Source organism: Syngnathus typhle, linkage group LG7 (assembly GCF_033458585.1).
Source record: "Syngnathus typhle isolate RoL2023-S1 ecotype Sweden linkage group LG7, RoL_Styp_1.0, whole genome shotgun sequence".
NCBI classification, from domain to species: Eukaryota; Metazoa; Chordata; class Actinopteri; order Syngnathiformes; family Syngnathidae; genus Syngnathus; species Syngnathus typhle.
In genome coordinates, this window is record NC_083744.1 from 8,650,909 (window position 1) to 8,672,037 (window position 21,129).

At 41.3% G+C, this 21,129-nt stretch overlaps 1 protein-coding gene across 2 annotated transcripts; it reads right to left on the bottom strand.

Moving 5' to 3' along the window:
* Positions 1–1,439: 1,439 nt before the first annotated feature.
* Positions 1,440–20,292, bottom strand: bicd1a (bicaudal D homolog 1a). 2 transcript variants are annotated; one of them, XM_061284214.1, is made up of 10 exons: positions 19,971–20,292; positions 10,232–10,444; positions 8,693–8,845; positions 8,030–8,521; positions 6,738–7,130; positions 5,760–6,518; positions 5,350–5,501; positions 5,047–5,257; positions 4,108–4,183; positions 1,440–3,136 (listed from the first exon to the last, which is right to left on the bottom strand). In XM_061284214.1, the coding sequence occupies exons 1-9, from the start codon at positions 20,184–20,186 to the stop codon at positions 4,136–4,138; spliced, it is 2,637 nt and encodes an 878-aa protein (XP_061140198.1). In that variant the 5' UTR covers positions 20,187–20,292; the 3' UTR covers positions 1,440–3,136; positions 4,108–4,135. The 2 variants fall into 2 exon arrangements, with proteins under 2 accessions (XP_061140198.1, XP_061140199.1); XM_061284215.1 differs by lacking the exon at positions 4,108–4,183.
* Positions 20,293–21,129: the final 837 nt, after the last annotated feature.

Below are 21,129 nucleotides of genomic sequence, written 5' to 3' on the forward strand. Positions count from 1 at the left end.
TGCTTACACATGCAGGTTGGAACTTGCCTGCAAAACTTCATACCTGCCCTAGAGTTTGCAGCCGTGTGTAAAGATGGGATACATTTCTTTCATTTACACAACATTCACAAATGCATCGACATAGTCATAAATACAAGTAGTCTTGCAGAAGAGCGCCCTTATATTGTCAAGAATCACTCTAAGTAGAAAACATCTCAGCTCACCTGCGTCTTCAATATCCAGACTTTGTGGCTTTCTGCGAAAAGCGACTCTACTAAAGCCCTCCATGCTTTTCTGCAAAAACGCTCCTCCAGCATCGAGACACCCAAATTAGACTCATTCACAAGTAGAAACTGACACGTCAGAAAAAAATCTTTAAACTCTTCTCTTTATATAAAAGGTGACGAGAGAGATGCTCTGATTAAAAGGGAATACTACATGTGGCGTTTTTACGAACGGAGTACGGAATGAATGTGTCAGGTGTCAAGTTCTTCTCCGTCTAGTGACGTCATCACCGGTGAGTGAGGCAGACTCCACCCATTGACTCCCCGATTTACCGTTTTTTTCCGTGTGTAATGCGCCCCCATGTATAATACGCACCCTAAAATGGCATGTTGATGCTGGAAAAAAGCCTGTACCCATGTATAATACGCACCCAATTTTTTTTAATTTAAAAATAAATAAATATTTTTTAGGACACCCCAGATTTTAGGACAATAAATTAGTTAAATTTTGCGCATTATACAAGGAAAAAAACGGTAGCACTTTTATTGAGACTGGCACCTTTTAGACAGACTCCAGCAACTTTACCCTCAAAAGCATCCACTCACGAAATTTGCAAATTTTAAAATTTGTTTGAAAACCGGGAGTCAAACGCTCCACACCAAATGAAACATCGTTTTTTCTTTTGTCATGCAGTCTGAGAACCTCATCCTGTCTGTGGCTATTAAAGTGCAAACGTATTAATTTTGGTAAACTCATTTTAAAGTTTATTTGTTGGGTTAAGGATTAAGTCGGGCACAGTAGAATTAAAATCCGAAAAAGACTAACTAAGCCATTAATAATGACATTACATAAATAATAACACTCACTGCAGATGAAAATCAAGTTAGCCTTACAAAAGGTTTTCAACATGAGTTGGACATTCTGCAGGCCTATATGTATTTCACTGGTAGTTTGGGAATTTTAAATGAATGAATGAATAGGCGGCTCGGTGACGCACGTCTGCCTCACAGTTCGGAGGTTTCGATTTCACCTATGGCCCTCCCTGTGTGGAGTTTTCATGTTCTCCCTGTGCTCCACTTTCCTCCCAAATGCCAAAAACACGCTTGGAATTTTTAAATATTGCATTTAAGTTTGAGTTATAAAATACTGAGCAACACTGCCACCTACAGGACCAAAGTGAAATATCAGTATAATAAATGTTCATTTTCATCGTAAAATTGAGACGTCACAATTCATAAATTAGACAAGTCCATTTTTTATTTCTGAAATCAATTAAATGCAATTTTAAAGAGAAAATTTCAATTGTAGCTTGAGCATTCAGCTATTTTTAATTTACAAAGAGGTTTGTTTATCTTTTTTAGTCTCTCGATTTCTATCCTGCTATATTGTGCAAACAGACCAAGACAGGTTGGTCACCAGTGACCCAGCAGGAATACAGGTATTGCAAATGCACACATACAACCCATCCAGAAATGCATTATACTGGCTTTAGTTCCACGTCATTCACATTTCATTAGACGTTCTGATGATTAGAAAGTGGTGAAGATCAGATCACAGAATGAAGTTACAAAAAAAAGACTAACATTAGAAAGGCTATCCATACCAGTCACTTGTGTCAGATCAGAACTGTTGCAATTGGTGTTAAGGATTAATTACGAGAAGTAACTTACTGCATAACCAATCTTTTTGAACAAAGTGGGAAACACTTTTACCGTCGGTAGAGAGTTTGTGGTGAGCGCGACTGGATAGTGCTGTAATGCATAGATGCTCAGTTGTGCTTGGACAGTACTGCATACTGTGTGAAGGAAGCATATCAACAGAGATACATAATCATTTGCCGTCATCACAATGTGTTACAGGAGGGTAAATAAGGATATTTCATATTTAGGTTTGTATATGATAACATTTGAAGTACATACTTCTAATTAATTTGGAATATTTCCAAAAATCCCAAACTAAGATTCTCATAGAAAGTTTTATTTTCTAACCTTGATAAAACAGAAGAGGACCTCTTAGAAAAGACAATATTTGTTTTGAATAAAATATTTGAAAAATAATGGCAACTGTAAGGAACACAAGAAGAGGCACACCTTGATAAATTACTGTTGACATATTTAAAAAAAAACAGGAGGTCTGGTCCCTACATGGTCACTTGAACCTGTGCAACTCAAAAGGCAACAACTCAGGCCAGCAGCCCTAATCTCATAGATACTCATCTAACTCAGTCTCTGACGAGAAATGAGCCAAGCATGGATTTAGTCACATTCCTCAAGGCTGCTCTAAAATAAAATAAAAAATAAATACAACTAAAAAAACAAATGTTATAAAAGTCTCATGGGTTGCAAAAAGTATTTGTATAAAAACACAAGCATCCAAAGAAAAAACAGAAAAGTTAGCAGTCATGACCATGACAAGAAATTCTTTAACACTGATAAAATCTCCCTTTTAATACTGCTTTCTTTGGGTTCATTTAAACTTTAAGCCATAGTTAAGAAATCGCCAGCCAAAAGAAAAACATCATTTCAATAATAATAAATATCTAATGAATAAATAATTACCAATAGCAGTTAATGTTCAAACATACAATTAGGGGAAAAGAGTCATGTGATTTGTCACTCGTGCGTGTGTGTGTGTGCGTGCATGTGCGTGTGTTCGTGTTTGCGTGCGTTTGCCAGTCTCTTGTGACACGCGGTGTCAGTGGACCAGGAAGCACTTCTATATCATGGAATCCAGTGACATCTTTGTAGGGCTTCGAGGAGCCATGAGGAGACCCACACACAGGAGCACCACTCCCACTCTTAATCAACAAGGGTTATGTTTGGGGACTGGGATTGGTGGGCCGGGCAGTTACGAAGGTCACATAGGGATAAGAAGGCTCCCGCTGCTGGACAAAACTGCTTTGTGTTCTTGAAGGTCAGCACGAAATTTAGGACTGTAAGGATGCAGAAACACAGAGATCACAGTGAAAATACATGCGGTTGGAGAGGGCTGTACAACAAGAAACGGATGGCATTTTTCCCAATTACAGTCAGTGATAAAACCAGAATGAAGGTGGAATATTATGAAAATATTTGTAGCTAGAATAAACAAACAAACAAACAAACAAACAAACAAACAAACAAACAAACAAACAAACAAACAAACAAACAAACAAACTCACTCACTCACTCACTCACTCACTCACTCACTCACTCACTCACTCACTCACTCACTCACTCACTCACTCACTCACTCACTCACTCACTCACTCACTCACTCACTCACTCACTCACTCACTAACCAACAGATCAGGACTGAAGCCAATACTTCTTAAACCCGCACAAATTGTACAACCTGGGAGAAATTGGGAGCCTGTTGACTAAAGGTAAAGTAAATGATTCCATTGAAACAAATATAGCTCCTTATTTTTCCACCCTGTCCAACAAAACTAATTGAGTTGCCAAGCTGGCTGTGCTCCATGTTGACCATGCAAACAAAACATAGGGCTGGAATTATTCATGCAGGCCTCACTGAAGCAGGATAAATGTCCATTGATATTATCTATATCGATATGATCTTCAACGTATAACATCACAGTAACAACGGTTGACTACTAGGCTTTAAGATTGGTCAGCAGCTGCAATGGCGGGCAGACAGACAGGCACACAGGCAAACAGACAGACAGACAGACAGATGGACGGACAGACAGACTACTGTAAATCAGGGGTCACCAACTTGGTGCCCGTGGACAGCAAGTATGGCCGTGGGACTGTTGTAAAGATAGTCCAGCAGTAATGGGGCATTTGGATTGTCTAGGAATTTCCAAAAGTCATCATTTGCAAATGTACTGGAAGTAGGTCTCGGTTTCAAAAAGGCTGGTAACCCCTGCTCTGTCTACACAGACAGAGAACTACAGGATGTTACCTGTATAGGAAGGAAATTCTCCCTCGCCTTAGGTGTGTGGAGAACGACGATACTGAGGCAGCAGGCTGCTGACAATCTACAAGAAACTGATCAATTAGACACACACAGTCACAGTCTGTAGACAAACAGGCAAAAGTAGGGGGACAAGACAGGGGGGAATGCCTGGTCAGGAACCACAAGCTTTAAGCAGGAAAGATCCTGCGTTCTCATGAAAACAGTGATACCTGTTAAGTTTGCAGTTCCGATACAAATAACACACACATGCAATATTGCTTTCAATTTCATAGTACAAAAAGGAGGCAACGGTTCACAAGGTTCATGCAGTACCATGCAATCCCTTTTCAAGTTTCATATAGTCCCAATCTCCAAAACAAACCACTAAAACTTTCAATTGCTACCTATTCATTCTTCACTTATGTGTATGTGTGGTCGTCCGTGCTTCATGTAGTTAATAATAAAATTCATTTGCTACACTTAAACTATAATTCCCAACCAAGTGCAACAGGGCAAGTGTTGAAATGTAAGCAGGGAAGACTGCTCTCTTGTGGTTATGAGTCTACATGTGCACAGATGATACAGGATGCTTGTGTGCTAGTTATATTTGTTTATTTTTCTTTTACAAGTATTATATCAATAAACTTATAACTGTAATATTGAACGAGTAAATGGGTATTAATATCTTGCAGTGGTATTCAAAATAAATAGCAATCTGTATAATTGTCCTGCAGTAGACAACTTTTGCCAGAGGGCAGCACTGCGTACTCAGAAAACAGAGTATAACAATCTGAGTGCATAATAATTAATTTGAATTAATTTATATCTTTCGTTTTAAATGTGTTTGACTGATTCCACAGACGTGCAATTCATCTGAGTCCTATGAAATTTGAATGATTCAATGTGGGAGTCTGGGTCAGACCGATAATTATTTTTGTCACTTACTTTTGGTGGGCTGCTTTTCATTTTGGGTATTTTAGCACCGCGACCACGATGGATCTGCTCATTGTCAAACTCTAGATCCTCCAGCCGTTGGGTCAAGGCCAGTTTCTGGTGGATAGCCATACGGAGGAGCGAGTTTAATGTCTTCTTCTCATCTTCAGCTGCTGCAAGTTGCCTCTGCATCTCATCCAGCTGGATAACATATTCATCACATCTGCAAAGTCACAACAAAACACACCCTGCGTGATGTTTCTTCAAATCAATGAAGTCATCATGATTTCTACCAACGACTGCGCGAACTCTCACCTGGTGGCAAACATAGCTCTGAGTGAGGAGAAGGTGGCGGCGTCTTCTTTGAGGGCCTTCAGCTCATTTCGCGTCTTCATCATGGTTTCAGTCACCATGACTTTTTCATTTTCATACTTGCTCTTCAGATTGGCTAGTGCTACCTCTGCTGTCTGCAATGTGGACAAACGCCAGTGGCATTGGTAAAAATACGTACATATAAATGCATTTGTGAGACACGATTAATATTTTTCAAGTCTATTTGTATCTCTTCCTTGACAAGGACTGTGCATAATAACTGGTTTGCCTGTACAGAATTCTGTTGCGACTGCATAAAGGAACACGCTAGAGATTCGGTTTCCACTATTTTTTTCCAGCCTAACTTTCTGTTCTTTTATGAAGTTCTCAAGCTATAAAGCAGTTTTTTTTACCTGTTTATTGGCCTTCAGAACCAGTCTGAGTGTGGCTATCTGCTCTCTTTTGGTACTAAGGAGGGACTTGAGCTTCAGGATTTCCTCCATACACAATTCCTTGTCTTTATCAAACATGGGAGCTAACTCTCTGGCTGCAGCTCTCTGCCTGGACAGCTGCAGGGAGCGGTCAACAGCCCTCTGCAGGTGCTTGATTTGGTCTTTGATGATGGCGTTCAAGTTGTAGATGTTCATGGGTTCCTTCCGCAGGTCTCCCACTGCCTCCGAGGGCACCGGTGATGGGCAAGGGGATGTGCTGGTGACAAGAGAGCCAATGGGGTTGCGGGTGGGGCTACTGTGGTGAACTGGGGACTCTGGTGTGTTGGTGGTTGTGTCACTGTGTTGGGGCTCTTTGGACGGGGAGTCCAAGGGACAACGCTGCGCCTCGGAGGAGCAGAGCGCCGAAACTGCAGCCAGGCGTCGAGCCAGGCGTGGTGTAAGTAAAGCCCGGAGGTCTTCGGAGCCTTTGAGGCTACCGTTGCGTGTGACTCGGCTCTGGCGGTAATAGTCGAGCATGACGCGGTTGGGTGTCTCATTATTGCATAGACACACGTGGTGGTAGAGCTGCGCCAGCTCCTCGCTGAAAGTCACCAGCTCATCCTGTGCCGTGTTCAGCAGGCCCTGGCTCTCTGCGGCGGTGCTCACAGATGCACGAAGCTCCGCCTCCAGGCTCGCCACCCTCTCACGGCCTTCCTGCAAGCTGCTCTCCAAATGGGTTACCTGAATAGAACATTAACTAGAATTAATTACCCACAATAGAACACATTCACATTCACACCTATGGACAATTTTGATTCTTCAGTCATCCTAGCATGCACGTTTTAGGGCTGTGTGAGGAAGCAACTCACTAGCACCTGGGACAAGATGGTTGATGATTTTACTCATTAACTTATTTTTACACACATCGTCTATTCCTATACTGTTGTAGTGACCACAAACCTGTTCCCCCAGTGCGCGTACTCTGTCGTCACTATGATCCTCCGCTTGCTCCTCCGCAGTCTGGCTATATTTCTCCTTCAAGGCCTTCAGCTCTGTTTTCAGGTTGATCACCTCTGTCACAGCCACCTTGTATTTACACTCCAGGACCTCAAAGCCATGTATGGCCACATCGCCGTGACCATTAGCTTGTGGCGACAGGGAGCCGTCGGCAGGTTTCTCACACTCTTGAGGGTCATCCAGTTCTTTGCCACCGGTAAGATGCTTCATGGCGTTGACGCGCTCCGTGAGGCGATGGACGCGCTCGCTCTGCTCAGTTAGAGCGCCTTGAGTGTGTTGCAGTTGGGTCTGCGATTCCTGCAGGTTCATGAGCAGTGCGGCTTTCTCACGCTCTACCTGGAAGACGACATTAATATTATTAAAGGACAATGCTATATGATTCTGTTTAGGTATGAAGCTCTAAAGAAATGAATTAATGTGGTTATAAAATTAAGAACTGCTAACAAATCTTTATGAAAATACTTCACAATCAGTAAAGTGTTAAAATACTAATTAAGATTAAACATTTGGATTAATAATGATCCGTATTTCTATCTGCGCAATAGGGTGCTGTACAATCGGTAGCTTGGTCTGGTAAAAGCTGAGATGGAGGAGTCCAATTTCCGATTGATTAGTCATTTCATTCAAACATTTATTCATAAAAGTGTTCAGGCTCTGTTGTCAGTGTAGTAGTTCACATAACTGACTTTTATGCGACTTTTGCTAGCTCATTATTGAAGTACCTTAAATTTGTTGATTCAATGTGTTGTATGGAATGATCAAATCATGTTCTTAAAATAGTAAAAGTCTCCAAGATCCTGGCATTTCTAAGGCTTTGCGTTTCTAGTCCAAAAGCAGAAGATGCCAGGCTCTGTCTGTGTCTCTTCTCTGCATCGCTCTGCTGTGCATATCACATCCTGATCACCCTGACAGCACTCCCACTGGCCCACGCACACGCATCACAACACTTTTCCCTGCTGCTGTCGATTTGAGACACAGCATAGCAAATTCCAAATGTCAACATTTCTTGTTTTAACTTTAAGATACAATTTTGCTAAAAGTAACCAAAAGAGATTAAGGGAATTCACAAACCATTGTTTTGTATCTTTCCCACTGTGAAACTATCTCAATTTGTATTAACCGTTAGCACAATATGTGATTAATCCGCCATTATTGTTGTCATTGTGTTAAGAAAATCTTCAGTGGCTGCCAAGTGAGAGAGCCGTCATACCATAATTTCAACTTCCCCCACTGACCTGTAGGAGCTGTTGTTTGAGCTTCTGCATCTCTGAGAGGTTGAGCTCACTAAACAGGTCTGGTACCGGATGCAGACCCTCGCTCTTTCTGCCCGCATGGTAGTCTCCGTTCATTTTGGCCAACATGGCGCCTGCGTGAAGGTGACCGTTGTGTCGACAACTGTCGTCATTGTTGCCGTTGACAGGGACAATACTGCTGCTGTTGGCGCTGGAGCTACCATTGACCTCCTCTGGGAACTTGAGGCCTTCGGTGACCGTGAGGGCAATGTGGGCTCCTGCCACGTAGACGCTGTCACTCAGGCTGAGGTAATGGGCCAACTCTTTTCGCAGATTGTTCTTCTGCTCACGCTCACTCTTGAGGGCATCCAAGGACTCCTCCAGTTGTCCCGCAGAGATTTCTTTCAGACGTAACGCGTCTTCAAGTTGGCTGTTGAGCAAAACGGTTTCCTCTTCCAGCACCTTAATCTCGTGCTTGAGACCCTCATACTCCACCTGAGAACAAGAAGAAGATAAAAAAGAGCAAAATTTCAAAAATATTTTAACGGCATTTATAAAGAAATAGCAGTTGCTATCAAAATTGTTTGTGGATGATAACGGGGGAAAAAAGCTTTCAAGATGTGCCAAAAAACCTTCATTTGAGTATTACGCGGCCTCAGCACTGACCTGGCTCTGCTTGAGCGTAGAGACCAATTTCTGCAAGGTGATGTTCTCCTCCTCGAGCTCTGTGTAATCCTGAAGCAGACGTGTCTCTCTGAATTTATACTCTTTGATCTCTTCCCTCATCCTACTTCTCTGGAGCTCCAGCACATCAATACTCTGAGGGACAGGAAGAGACAAATTGACATTTTAAATCCCCCAAAGGTCTTTAGTGAACTATCTGTATTGTGAAGTGTGGGGAAAATATTTTACTAAAAACAACAACATTAAAAACAAAAGTCTGCTGTATATATTGTTTCATTTGATTAAACAATCAACATATTACTATGCTGACTAGGAATCATTTCAAGACAAAACAATTTCAGATCTTTTAATGTAAATGTTACTGATTGGTGTTCTGATATTTCGTATATGTGTCTGTGCATGTGCGCGCATCTATGTGTGTGTCCTCATTCATGTGGGTGTAGGATGAGAGTGGACAATGCTTTTGCGTTAAATGATGACTAGACCGTACATGCAGATCATTAAGAAACGATTTGAGCTCCACAAATGCTGACAGCAGCTCTAAAACCCTTAAAGCTAATAGAGCCTAAACTAGTTTTCAGCAATAGTTTGAAAACTATATCGCTTTACGAGCTAGCAAACGTTAATATGCTCGATACAATTTATAATACATTAAAATACTCTCTATACAATCATTGTATTTTGCTCTGATGTTTGAAAGTGTGCAGATTTTGTAGTAGTAGCGGCGCAACCTTATTCAGTGTGTCCCGCATGTGCCGAGCTCAGGGTATTTAGAAGTGATTCCACAGTTTAGCCCTGGATTTGCAACATACAATGGGGTCGTGGCCTCCTTGTCTGACCCCAACTCGAACTCCTATGCTCCCCGTCACCATGCCCGCAGACATGCGCATGTTATTGCGTGATGTGTGAAAATGTTTCCCTGTCTGCCAAAACGTTACTAGAAAACACTGAAAACAAACCGAGGAAGAAAATGAGGACTCTTTTCGTCACCTTGTCAAATAAAATGGGAGATAAAAAAAGCATTCATGTGTTCATCTTTGCAAGCGCTTTAAGAGGGACATTAAGGTCAATTTCAATCTGCACGTCCAATTTTGTTGCACTCAAGCGTCACAGTACATCATGTCACAGGGGGCTGACCTCTTTTAGAACATCACTTCGCGTATTCTGTTCCTTTGAGTCATAATAACTTTTGAAATAACTTTTTAAGACCACCCTGAGGCTTTTATAGTAATGAGAGCAAAAAATAATTCCTCTGACTACGACAGAGCAAATCTCACCAAATACAGCTCAATGCCTTTTTAATTAAGGTTCCTGTTTGTTAATTAGAGACGGATCATACTAATGCAAACCAAATTCTGAAACTGTTATTTTCACATTGTTTTTATTAAGAAATATCCGGTCTGTCTCTGTTTGAGAGATGCAGGTAGTGCTTGTTTGCCACACTCTCATTGATAATCCCCCCCATATATATATTTTTTTCTTTGAGAGTAACCTTGTGAAGCGTTCGTTCTGCAAACTCACCTCTCGCAGACCCAGCACGACTTCATTGAGCCTCTCATTCTCTGACTGCGCGTTGGAAGCGACAGAGCGACTCAAGGTGAGCTCCGTCTGCAGCTCCAAAAGACGAGACATGTAGTACGCCTCCTTGGATGCAGACTCTTGCAGCAACGTCTCCTCATTGGTCTCGCCGTCCTCGGCCACCTTGCGCTGTATGCTGTATGCTTGGCCGAATGCCTGAGGAAATGAAAAGCGCAGTTTGTCATCTCAAAACAGCTTTCTAAACAATGGAACAGATTTTGGTAGGTAAGACAACACTTTTCACAATAACGTCTGCGAAGCAAAACTTTCAGGAGTTGTCCTGCAACAATACTTGGGTTAACTTCCATCTATAAGGGATCAGGTTTCATTTGATCAATAGACACACTGTTCTCATTTTCCTGACACAGGTTTCCACAGCAGTGACAGCTGACGTGTCATGAAATATCAGTGAGGTGACAACAACACAACCAAGCTGTCATTCTGTCGCAAGCAAATAAGCCTGCTCTATTACAGTACATGTCAGGCATCATCGAGAATTATCCAAAAATATTTATGCATTTGTTCTGAATAATGTCACCTAAAGGTTGGCAGAGTTTAATTCCCTTATCTGCTACTACTGCGGATACATAAACCTAATAAGCAATCCAACATTTTTGAGCTGAATTTTAAGCTCATACCTATTTGATGCGTAGAAAAAACACGTCTACAAATTAAATTGGATTTTCCATATTACATTGCAATTGTTAAATTAAATTGCATCAATCAACATTGAAGATTTTGACCCTTGCTAAAAAAGAAAAATTGCACCCAAATGTTTGAAAACCATCCCTGGCAGAGCACATGTGTTTGGTACCTGTTTGGTAACACATCTATCTTTTGCATATAGACTACCTTTCTCTCTCATTACCTCTCTTTCCTCTCTCACACTTTCTGTGGTTGGCCTTTTACCCACTTTCCCTCCATGGGGAACCACACTGGGATTCTGGTGAATGATTAACGGAACAAAACCATTAATTAATGCAAAGTATTATTTGAATGAGCTTAAATTCCCACTTCGCAAGAGCGGCTCGCTGCCAACGTCCGAGTAGCAGCTTGGTCACCCACAGCTAAACTCTGTAGGAGGAAGAGGGGAAAAGCTGGCCTCACGGGGCCCTATTTACTGGATTTCCAGCACATTGAGAATACAAAAGGGGGAATTTGCAATATAAAACCAACAGTAGAGCTGTTACATTGCCAAATTTGCACCACTGAGATCCTCATGCGCATACACAGACACACACCAGACAATACTAAGATATGTTTTCGGAAATATGTTTCAAAACATTTGTTAATGTGTGTAAAAAAACGACCCTGCACATTGTGTTCATATACCCCAATTCCAAGAAAGTTGGGATAATAAAGTTGGAAATAAAAACAGACTAAAACCCCTTTTCAACCTATAATCAATTTCATACACTACAAATATATCCAATGTTCAAACTGCTGAATGTTTATTCACCCGTTTGTAACATTCCAAAGATGAACAGGTTAATTGCAAACAGATGAGCATCATGTTTGGGTATAAAAGGAACATCCCCAAGCGGCTCAGTTGTTCCCAAATAAGGATGGAAAAGGCTCACCACTGTGAGCAAGGAATCAAGTAGTTTAAGAATGTTTGTCAATGAATAATTGCAAGTAATTGCAGGAAGTCATCATCTGCGGTACAAAATATTATCAAAAGATTCAGAATATTTGGCAAAATCTCTATGCCAAGCCGAAACCAACAAAGAATACCCATGCTCAGGAACACTTGTGAAAACCATCGTCACGTGACAGTCCGTTGGGTTTCCTTCCAACATGCAGAGCAATATATTCCTTATAGACCACGACATTTGACAACGGCTCACAGAAAGTGACACTCGTGACTCATTTCTCTCACACAACGCTCTGGCCGGCCTGTTGCAGGGCAGGCGCCTCCCAGCTAAAAATATCACAAGGACAGCTCTGTGTTTTTCCAACTCATTATGTATAAAGCAATGACAATGCATGTGTCGTTGTAATGATGGTTCCTCATCATCCTGGGCCTGCTGTGTTCTATGTAATTCTCTTCATGTAAAAAACAGTGTGCCAATGGTGAATAGCACTCCCTCAGGATAAATTTCATTCAAAATCGGTGAAAGGCAGCTCATTTGCAAAAAGAAAACCCCATAATGAATTCCGCCTCAGGCGCCCCAGCCTTATGTGCCTCACTGGGTAAAGTCCAGACAATGGGGATGCACCTGCATGTATTTGGACAGAAGCATGGAGAAGGCTACATGGGACACTAAAGATGCGGAAGATGTGCAAAGCCCAAAATCCTTACCCATCTGTTGTAGCTTCTAATGAGGAGTCATGGGACGGGACTCTAGCTGTGCAGTGTGTGCATGCACCTAGCTATTTTTACACTCTTACAACCCCAATTAAACTCCATCATCTTTGATAATTAACTACACCTTCATAATTAACTGCATACTGATAGTCAATTTTCATGGTGAATGAACAACAGTTGGAGTAAAAAAAAACAAAAAAACACAAACCCTCATCCTCTTCAACTGGGATGTACAATCAACAGCTTAAAGCAAGCACAGCCTTTTTTTTTTTAAGAATTATCCACTCTTTCTTGTCAAGCTTTCTGACACCTTCTAGCTGTCATCACTCAAATTTGTGCTAGCAAGTTACAAATCAAGACAAAATGATTTGTCATGCGACAGCTTTTATACTGACAGGCTCCAAAGTGGGGGGCACTAAGTCGAAATACTTCTGTACTGACGTGAAAACACCAGTTGATTAAAAATGTGCGCTACAGATATGGAATCATAATCCGTCAATCAACATATAATCTTTTCGGTGTAACTCGATTGGAATTTCATCCAATAGGCATCTTGCTGAGCTGTAATCCCCACAAAAAGCATGTAGCAATGAAGCTGTGGAACGTAGCGGTTGTGGGACTGTCATAGTCAACTCACAAGAAGTTGTTATGATTGGTATACATACACATAGACATGAATAGTCCAGATGGTCAGCCCTTCTGATGACATCACAGAGTTTGGTACCATGGAGCGAGACATGCATGGACGGCAGCAGAGGAGCAACACTGCATCAACATCAAATATTACCGTCACACATCGTGCTGAGGTCAAGTCGAACAGTTTGACCCAGGAATAGATTATAATTTATTTCCATTCTTTCCGATTGGATTTTCACATTATACACAAGTGTGCTAATTAAAGGACTGCCAAGGACAGGTTGCTTTAAGTTGTCTTGTTGGAATGATTTCATTTGGCTCATGTCTGCTTATGATAAGAAGAAAGTTGGATTATTTCCCAGAATCACATTTGTGTGCTTGACCGATAGACAATGAACGGGTCGTCTAAGCAGAAGCTTAAAATGTGCTCCAAAGATGGCAATTCACCCCACAAATCTGATTTGACTCTTCTAGATAATTGCAAACTTATCTGTTGAACAGATACGGCCATCAGAACAACTAAATTACAAAATGCTACATCCAGATAATGTAGAGTATACTCTGCCCTCATTAATGTAGATATTATAAACACATACACAATATAATTATTTCTCAATTGATATTTTTCATGTCTACTGCAAGTCGATGGAGTTGCAATAATCAAAAACAGCACAACCAAACAAAACCGTATCTATATAATGGTTCTTCTTTCATCTTATACTAAATCATTGATAATATTTGTCCTTCCATTTTATATTTATATTGGGTGTTTCATTATATGCTGAGTATAGGTATGGATGTTGGGCAACTGCGTGAGCGGATAGAGAGAATATGCATTTTGTAACTGTGTCATATACTCTTCCTCCCTCTGCTTGCTAATGTGCCTGCCAGGACACCAGGAGCAAATCAACCATCATGACAGACGACATAGATGGCCTTCAGGCGACCACGTACACACACATCCGGATGGTTAAAAATACACTTGGATCCAGGCACTCTCATTTAGGGAGTATACTGATTATCACTGCTGAATTGACCATTCATTTGAGGACAGCAAGGTCATCGAGGATAAAAGATGGAAATAAATGAAGAAAAGAAATATGAAAATAAAGAAATGATGCAAAGGTGGAATTATGTTTTGATTACTGTAAGAGAAAAAAAAAATTAGATGCACCCATAAAGAGAAATAGAAAAGAAGAAAGATGTTAACAAGGCTCTGACGTGAGACTGCACACAGTTCAGAACACAAGAACACAAGCTTGATGGCTGACTTGTAATTAAAATGCAGTTTTACATGTATTATTTTATTGTGTGCATATATTCTCATTGATTGCAATGTATTTTCATCTATTTCTGATAGATGGAACATTGCCTTGTGCTCCCCCTTGTGAACAAGCTAGTTCCATTTCAACAAAGTACTGAGTGCATATTTTCCCTTCAGCAACTTGTCTCGGGTGAATAAGAAATAGAGCACTAATGTCAACAGTGCAGAAATCAACCCACAATGTCTCCTCCCTGCTAAAAGCAAAAGTTATTTCATTCATTTGTGTCATGACACGTTATTATTCCCACATTAGATAAGAATTGATCAAGAAATGCACAATGCGGCTGGTGGGTGGGGAGCGTAATTGTCCGCCACTTGCAAAAAATCAACTGATACGAGAGAAACAAAAGTAATGAAAGATGGACTCATGATAGTGTCTCATCTTTCTGCAGCAGAGAAAGAGGAGCTGATGCGGGGGAAAAAAGACACAAGAGAAAGACGAGCATGCCTCCACATATACCAGTCTGACTCATGAGGCTTCCACTGAGTGACTCAAGAATTTGATTGCAGCCACTGACAGTCACTGCAACAACCTGCTGCTAAAACAACACATGCGGTCCACTATCATGATTCAACATGTTTTATTAGTAGCAGTTTGGACTCCTCAAGAAAAATAATTGATCTCAACCCTAAGTGCTATTTTGAAAGTCTCCCAAATTAAAGTGTCCATCATGAAAATTTGAGCTGCCACTCTTCATCCTTGGCCGCATAAACATAAATAAAACACTATTCAAATGTACTATGCTGAGGGGATCTCAACTCAAGGACAACCAGGAGGAGGTTTTGTTTCAGTTTGTTCTGCTACTACCCGACCACTCGTGCTACACAGACCAGTACTGGGTCGCTCTTCCTGCACTCTTCTCCATTACATCAACATAATCATAGAAGCAGATAATACAGTACAAAGGCACACAAGTGAGCTGGAGTCACACACCACACTCTATCCTGCCGTCCCTCCCTCACTGCTTTTCAACACAACATCCGCACCCAAACACCCCCCTTGTGCTCTGCCGCATTTACTGACACGAGACACCCTCATGCAGGGGAAAAAGGTGCTGACGAATGACCTTCACCTCTAGTTCCGAATACAGGCACACAAAAACCAGTGCAGCACAATATATTTAAGGGTAACCACAGGGCTCCTAAGCTCGATGCATAGCCGCCTGGCTGAGCCTGTTGCCGGGGTCAAAGGTAACCTGGTGTCTATAACGCATTACAAACATGGTCCACATACTTACCCGTGTGTGTATAAGTGACTGAACAATAGAACAATTGAGTCTGAGCTATGCTGCCACTAATCATGTGACAAGTCAAATATATTGTAATGTACAATAAAAATTCAAATCGTGTATTTTTTATGTTGCAAGACTCACGTTTTGTGCACAATACATTTTCAGTGAGGTGTGACTTAAACCCACACACATACATGCGCATACACGAACCCACACCCACATCAAAATGTTTGCTAACACTATTTTAAACCGTTTTTGGTTCCTGTGATTCCATTTCATTTCATAGACAGAAAAGTGCAGCTCAGCTCAAAAAATTGCTCACCCCACAAATTGATGCAGAATCCCCACCTCAGCCCAAGGGGGACCGTATACGATAAGGTGTGGGGAGTACAAGGGCCATGTTGGGAGAAGGGGGATGGTGGACTCAACAGAGAGAAGAGTGGGGAACAAAAAAAACATCTCTGGATGTATTGATCCACCTCATTCCTCTACGTTTACTGCTCTCCCACTAGTGCAAGCTACTGTAAGAGGAGACAAAGGAGGAGGCAGACAAACCTGTAATGCATCCTCGGGACAGATTTACGACCGATAATTTATTTCTCGTTTCAAAAGAAATACAAGCAAGAGTTCATCTGTTGTCTAAAAGTGCAAATACATGGATGTAGTCACCCACAAAGCATCCCACCAAGCAAGGCTTAATGTTGTTGCACAAACTAAACAGCTACAACTAAAATATTACATACAACAGATTCAGTATGATGTAGGAAACGTTTAATTCATACATCACTAATAATTACAATAATATATATATTTTTTAATTTGCTCATATTTTACTACATTCAGTTAAAAGTGAGCATTTGTCATTAGTTTTAGAAAGGTAGATTTTTAGATTAAACATTTCATTACACTGTGGGAGTGGTCAGGATGGTGTTGAATGTGCTAACAATTTCTTTTTTTGGAAGGGGGCGGGTGTGATTGATTGATTTTTGGATTTCTACTATACATACAACTCGTCATAAGTGAGTCAGTTAAGTCAAGCGTGGTGAGTCGCAAACTACCTACCTGCCTTTCTACTTACAATACATTAGCAACAAAATAACTGTCTTCAGCCATAAAATATTAACATGCACGAATAATGTAGCGGTCAAGTCAAGCCACAGGGGGAAAGCAAGCCCAAAACATCTTGCAGGCTAGAATAGAATGTTGAAATCAACCCATAATGCTTATAGTCTTTGACACATTTTATGTGGATATACTGCAACAAATGTCAAAGTATTTTCTCTTTCTCTGTTTGGAAAGTCTGGATGAGTCATTATTTACAACATTCACATATCAGTGAGGATACTGTGCAGTCCTGCTGATCATCTTAGCACAGATAATTGCAAAAATATCCACATCAATGTAAATATAGACGAGCACAGTGCCGAAGCAAAAGAGATTGTCCCACTGCCACAGTAACTGCATCCTCATCTTCCTCCTTCATCTCTCAATTCCACTGTCCTGTCTGAGGTTGATCTGCCCAGAGACAGCACTAACAAGCTAGAAACACTGAAGAAATAGGCCCCTGTCATGGACTAGGCAACTAGCCAGCAACATCCAGAGAATACAGGATTGGAGAGAGTGATTGGGCTGAGGGGCATGCAGCGGCAAGTATGTGTGTGTGTGTGTGTGTGATTGCAAAAACACTGGAGACCAAGAGCACTTCTAGTCCCCAAACACAGAGTGCACTTTATGTTTTTTTTTGTGGACTTGCAAAAGCTCCCAAGGGAATCTTATACAATAATACAAATAGTTTTTATTTAACCTATAGCAGCATTACAAAAGCTTTTCAAACCGAGGTGACAAGTTTTTAATATGAAAATATGTATGCATCTCACCAGCTGGGAAGTGGACACAGGGATCTCCAAATCTCCCAGCTCTGAAAATTTGCTGCAGACTTGGACATTAAATCATTTATCATGTAGAGGGCAAACCACTGCTTTCTCTACATAAGGCACGTTTTATAACCCAATTATTTCATAATTTTAAACAGTCTTTATAACATGTCTGTAACATGCTTTGGTCAAAATGCATCAATACAGGACACTATACATACTTCTTTTTTTTTTTTTAGCTCGTTTTTATTCTGTAAATGGACAGTCCCTCCTCTGCTGGGCTAACGCCAAATTTGCTTTTGCTACTAAGCTGACCGGGCACAGCATGCTTTTCAACTGCCCCATGGTCAGGTCAGCAGTGTTTATTTTTGTCCACTTTGCAGGCTATTTATAGTATATGTTCAGCAAGAAGAGTAAAAATATAATACTACACGTAAGTAATGTATTTGGGATTTTCATCATTGCCAATAATCATATGATTCACAGGTAAAGCCACACAACGACTGAATCAGATTACATCAGCGGTTTTGCTGCTGTGTTAAAATGCAAAAGGTAGAGCAGAGGGAATAGATGTAATATTATTGTAGTGGAAGGCTTGCTCTCTGCTATTGTGACACAAGTGTGTGACAAAGAGAAAAGACCGGGAGCTGTTTTTTTCTGTGGAAGTAATATCACCTCCAGAAAATGTTCCCTGTGCCAGGCGACAGGCAGACACGGAGGTCTGAACAGATTACAGAGTACATTTTATAGACAATGTTATTTAAATTTATCCAGACAAGCAGGCCTGATCTGAGATTCAAGCTTGCACTAATCACAACAATTCTCTTTTGTCAATGGCATCCCTCATTGGTGACACCTCTGTTATTTACTCCTCTCATAAACTCAGACGACCACCCATAAAGGTGCAGATGTAAATCTAATCAAACCTAATGTCAACTGGCATTCCAGGCTATGTTGTGCCCAACTTTAGATGTTCCACTGTTATACATGTGAAGCTACTAAACTACCGTACTTTCCGCACTATAAGGCGCACCTAAAAACCTCCAAATTTCTCAAAAGCCTTATAATCAGGTGCGCTTTATATATGGACCAATATTGAGCCACTACAGCAGGCGTGTCCAAAGTCTGGCCCGCGGGCCAAATGTATAGGTCTTATATATGGAGAAAGTTTTAAAATGGGCCATTCATTGAAGGTGCGCCTTATAATCCATCCATCCATTTTCTGAACCGCTTAGTCCCCACGGGGGTGGCGGGAGTGCTGGAGCCTATCCCAGCCGTCATCGGGCAGTAGGCGGGGGACACCCTGAACCGGGACGCTGCTCACACGTTTACCTGCTTTGTGATGTTTTCACCGATTCATGACCACGGTCCATTGGGCGCCGTTGAACTGGACTGCCCTTACACCTGTCGATGGACCCCGTGGAGGCTATTTTGTGTGTTTTGGGGTGTTCTCTTGTATTGAGGGGTGCTGGTTGGCCGCTGTTACTTTTTTTCCTTTGTCTTTTAGCTTTGATTTGCTTTGATGGCTTTTGTCTTGTGCACTTTCTGACTTTGTGGCGCCGTTGTGTGGTCTTTAAGCTTTGATTTGCTTTGGTGGCTTTTATTTTGTGCACTTTCTGACTTTCTTTGTGGCGCCGTTGTGTGGCAGCCTTAAGAGAGCCTATTGAGTTGCGCTCATGCCATCTGTGTGTCTTTTGTATACCCACTCCGTGGTATGGATACTGCTGGGGCCTGAATTTCCCCACCCCTGGGGATCAATAAATATTCAATCAATCAATCAATCAATAAATATTCAATCAATCAATCAATCAATCAATCAATCATTGAAGGTGCGCCTTATAATCCGGTGCGCCTTATATTGCGGAAAATACGGTACTTGTTGTTGAGACTTTTTTTTTCAGAAACTGTCTTTTTAGGCTTCTACAGGTGCTTCTTGAAAATCCTTGGATGTTTAGGCTTGAATAAAGACTGAATTAGAATGCATTTTAAAAAAAACATTATTTTTATCCATCCGATCTAATAGATTGCATGTTTAATGAAGATTCAACAATCCCGTCCCATTTTTGAAGAATATATATAGTGATGCAAAGTAAAATAGATCATAGATTGCAAGGATGCATAGTTGATTGAACAGCATGCTTAATGTATACGACTGCAAAGCTTGAATGAAACTGAATGTAGATGTAAATCCATAATTCAACAGAGGAAGAGATGCAATGAACTCTTTGGTTCTTCATCTGACCCAACACGCCACACAAGTGCACAGACATGATGTGGTCCCCACTGTGAGTGTAGTGCAGGTTCTTACCTCTTGCAATTGTTCCAACTCTTTCCTCAGAGCCTCCTGCTCGCTCTCCAGTTCGGCGCACTTGTTCTTCAGCGCTTGGTTCTCCTCCAGGACCACCAGCCCGCACTCAGCAGCCCGGATCTTCTCCCCGTTCGCTTCGCTCAGCTCCTGGGCCAGCCGTTCCACCTCGGCCCGATACTGATCCACCGACTCTCCGCATCCCGCACCGGCCGCCATCGCCTCTCCCTCGCTCTCTCCGTCCCCCGACCCAGCCTGTTGGTCTGCGGTTGTTCTCCCGGTATGTCTCTCAGCACGCAGGGGCGGACGGGAGGAGGATGGGGATGCGGAATATACGCCCCCTTCCCTGGGGAGCGGCAGAAAAAGATGTGGAGTCAAACTCTTATAATCTCCCCCATTAATAGGACTGGGCAAGACATCAAAAGAACCTTAGCAGCATATAGATAAAGTCGTGATTTTTCCAAACCAGGTCACTCAGAAAAACACGGCGTCATTTCTGCTAATTCATGAATGCAAGGGCGCCACCTCCAGGCTCATATGTGTCCGTACATATTTTGCAACTCCACCCATTGTATAATTTTGTTACTAGTGTCTGTTTGCCTCATCCAAAAGTACGCGATAACATAACACAGGCCATAAACAGAGAATAACCGGGGTGAAAAGTTGAACTGCACACACTACCTTGTCAGACTTTATTGGCTCTTATCCTGTCAAGTCATTTAAGGCATTGATTGTGAGGCTTGTGTTGTCCTAGCTTTGCTATAATTGGCAATTACTACAAAAACAATTATCATAAATCATGTGTGGTTAAAAAGTAGTTTTGAGGTTCAAGGTTAGATTATTTTTGTAACATTTTTGGAACAGTTCCTAGTATGATCCTGAGCAGTTTGGGACAAGCACTATAAAAACAGATCCATGTCCTGCTGGATAATTCTTTCACATTATTATCACTGTATTAGATAGTGTATTTTGAAATGATTAACTGTTAACAATTATGGAAGGTGGAATATAATGTGGCCAAGTTACAAAAGCAAAAAAGATCACATTATTATTATTATGGCTGCTACGCTGGTTCTTAAAAGGCAAAAAGTCAAGCAGAGGGAATAGATGTGATATTATTATTACCTTCGATAAGCCATGATGATATATACATTAAACTGTG

Bases quoted from the DNA above. Each gene is read 5' to 3' on its own strand.
- bicd1a (XM_061284214.1), bottom strand. From the start codon at position 20,186: ATGGCGGCCGGTGCGGGATGCGGAGAGTCGGTGGATCAGTATCGGGCC. The intron at 8,846-10,231 runs GTGAGTTTGCAG...CCTGTCCCTCAG, and splicing joins TCGTGCTGGGTCTGCGAGAG to AGTATTGATGTGCTGGAGCT. The intron at 8,522-8,692 runs GTCAGTGCTGAG...TCTTGTTCTCAG, and splicing joins CTACGCTCAAGCAGAGCCAG to GTGGAGTATGAGGGTCTCAA.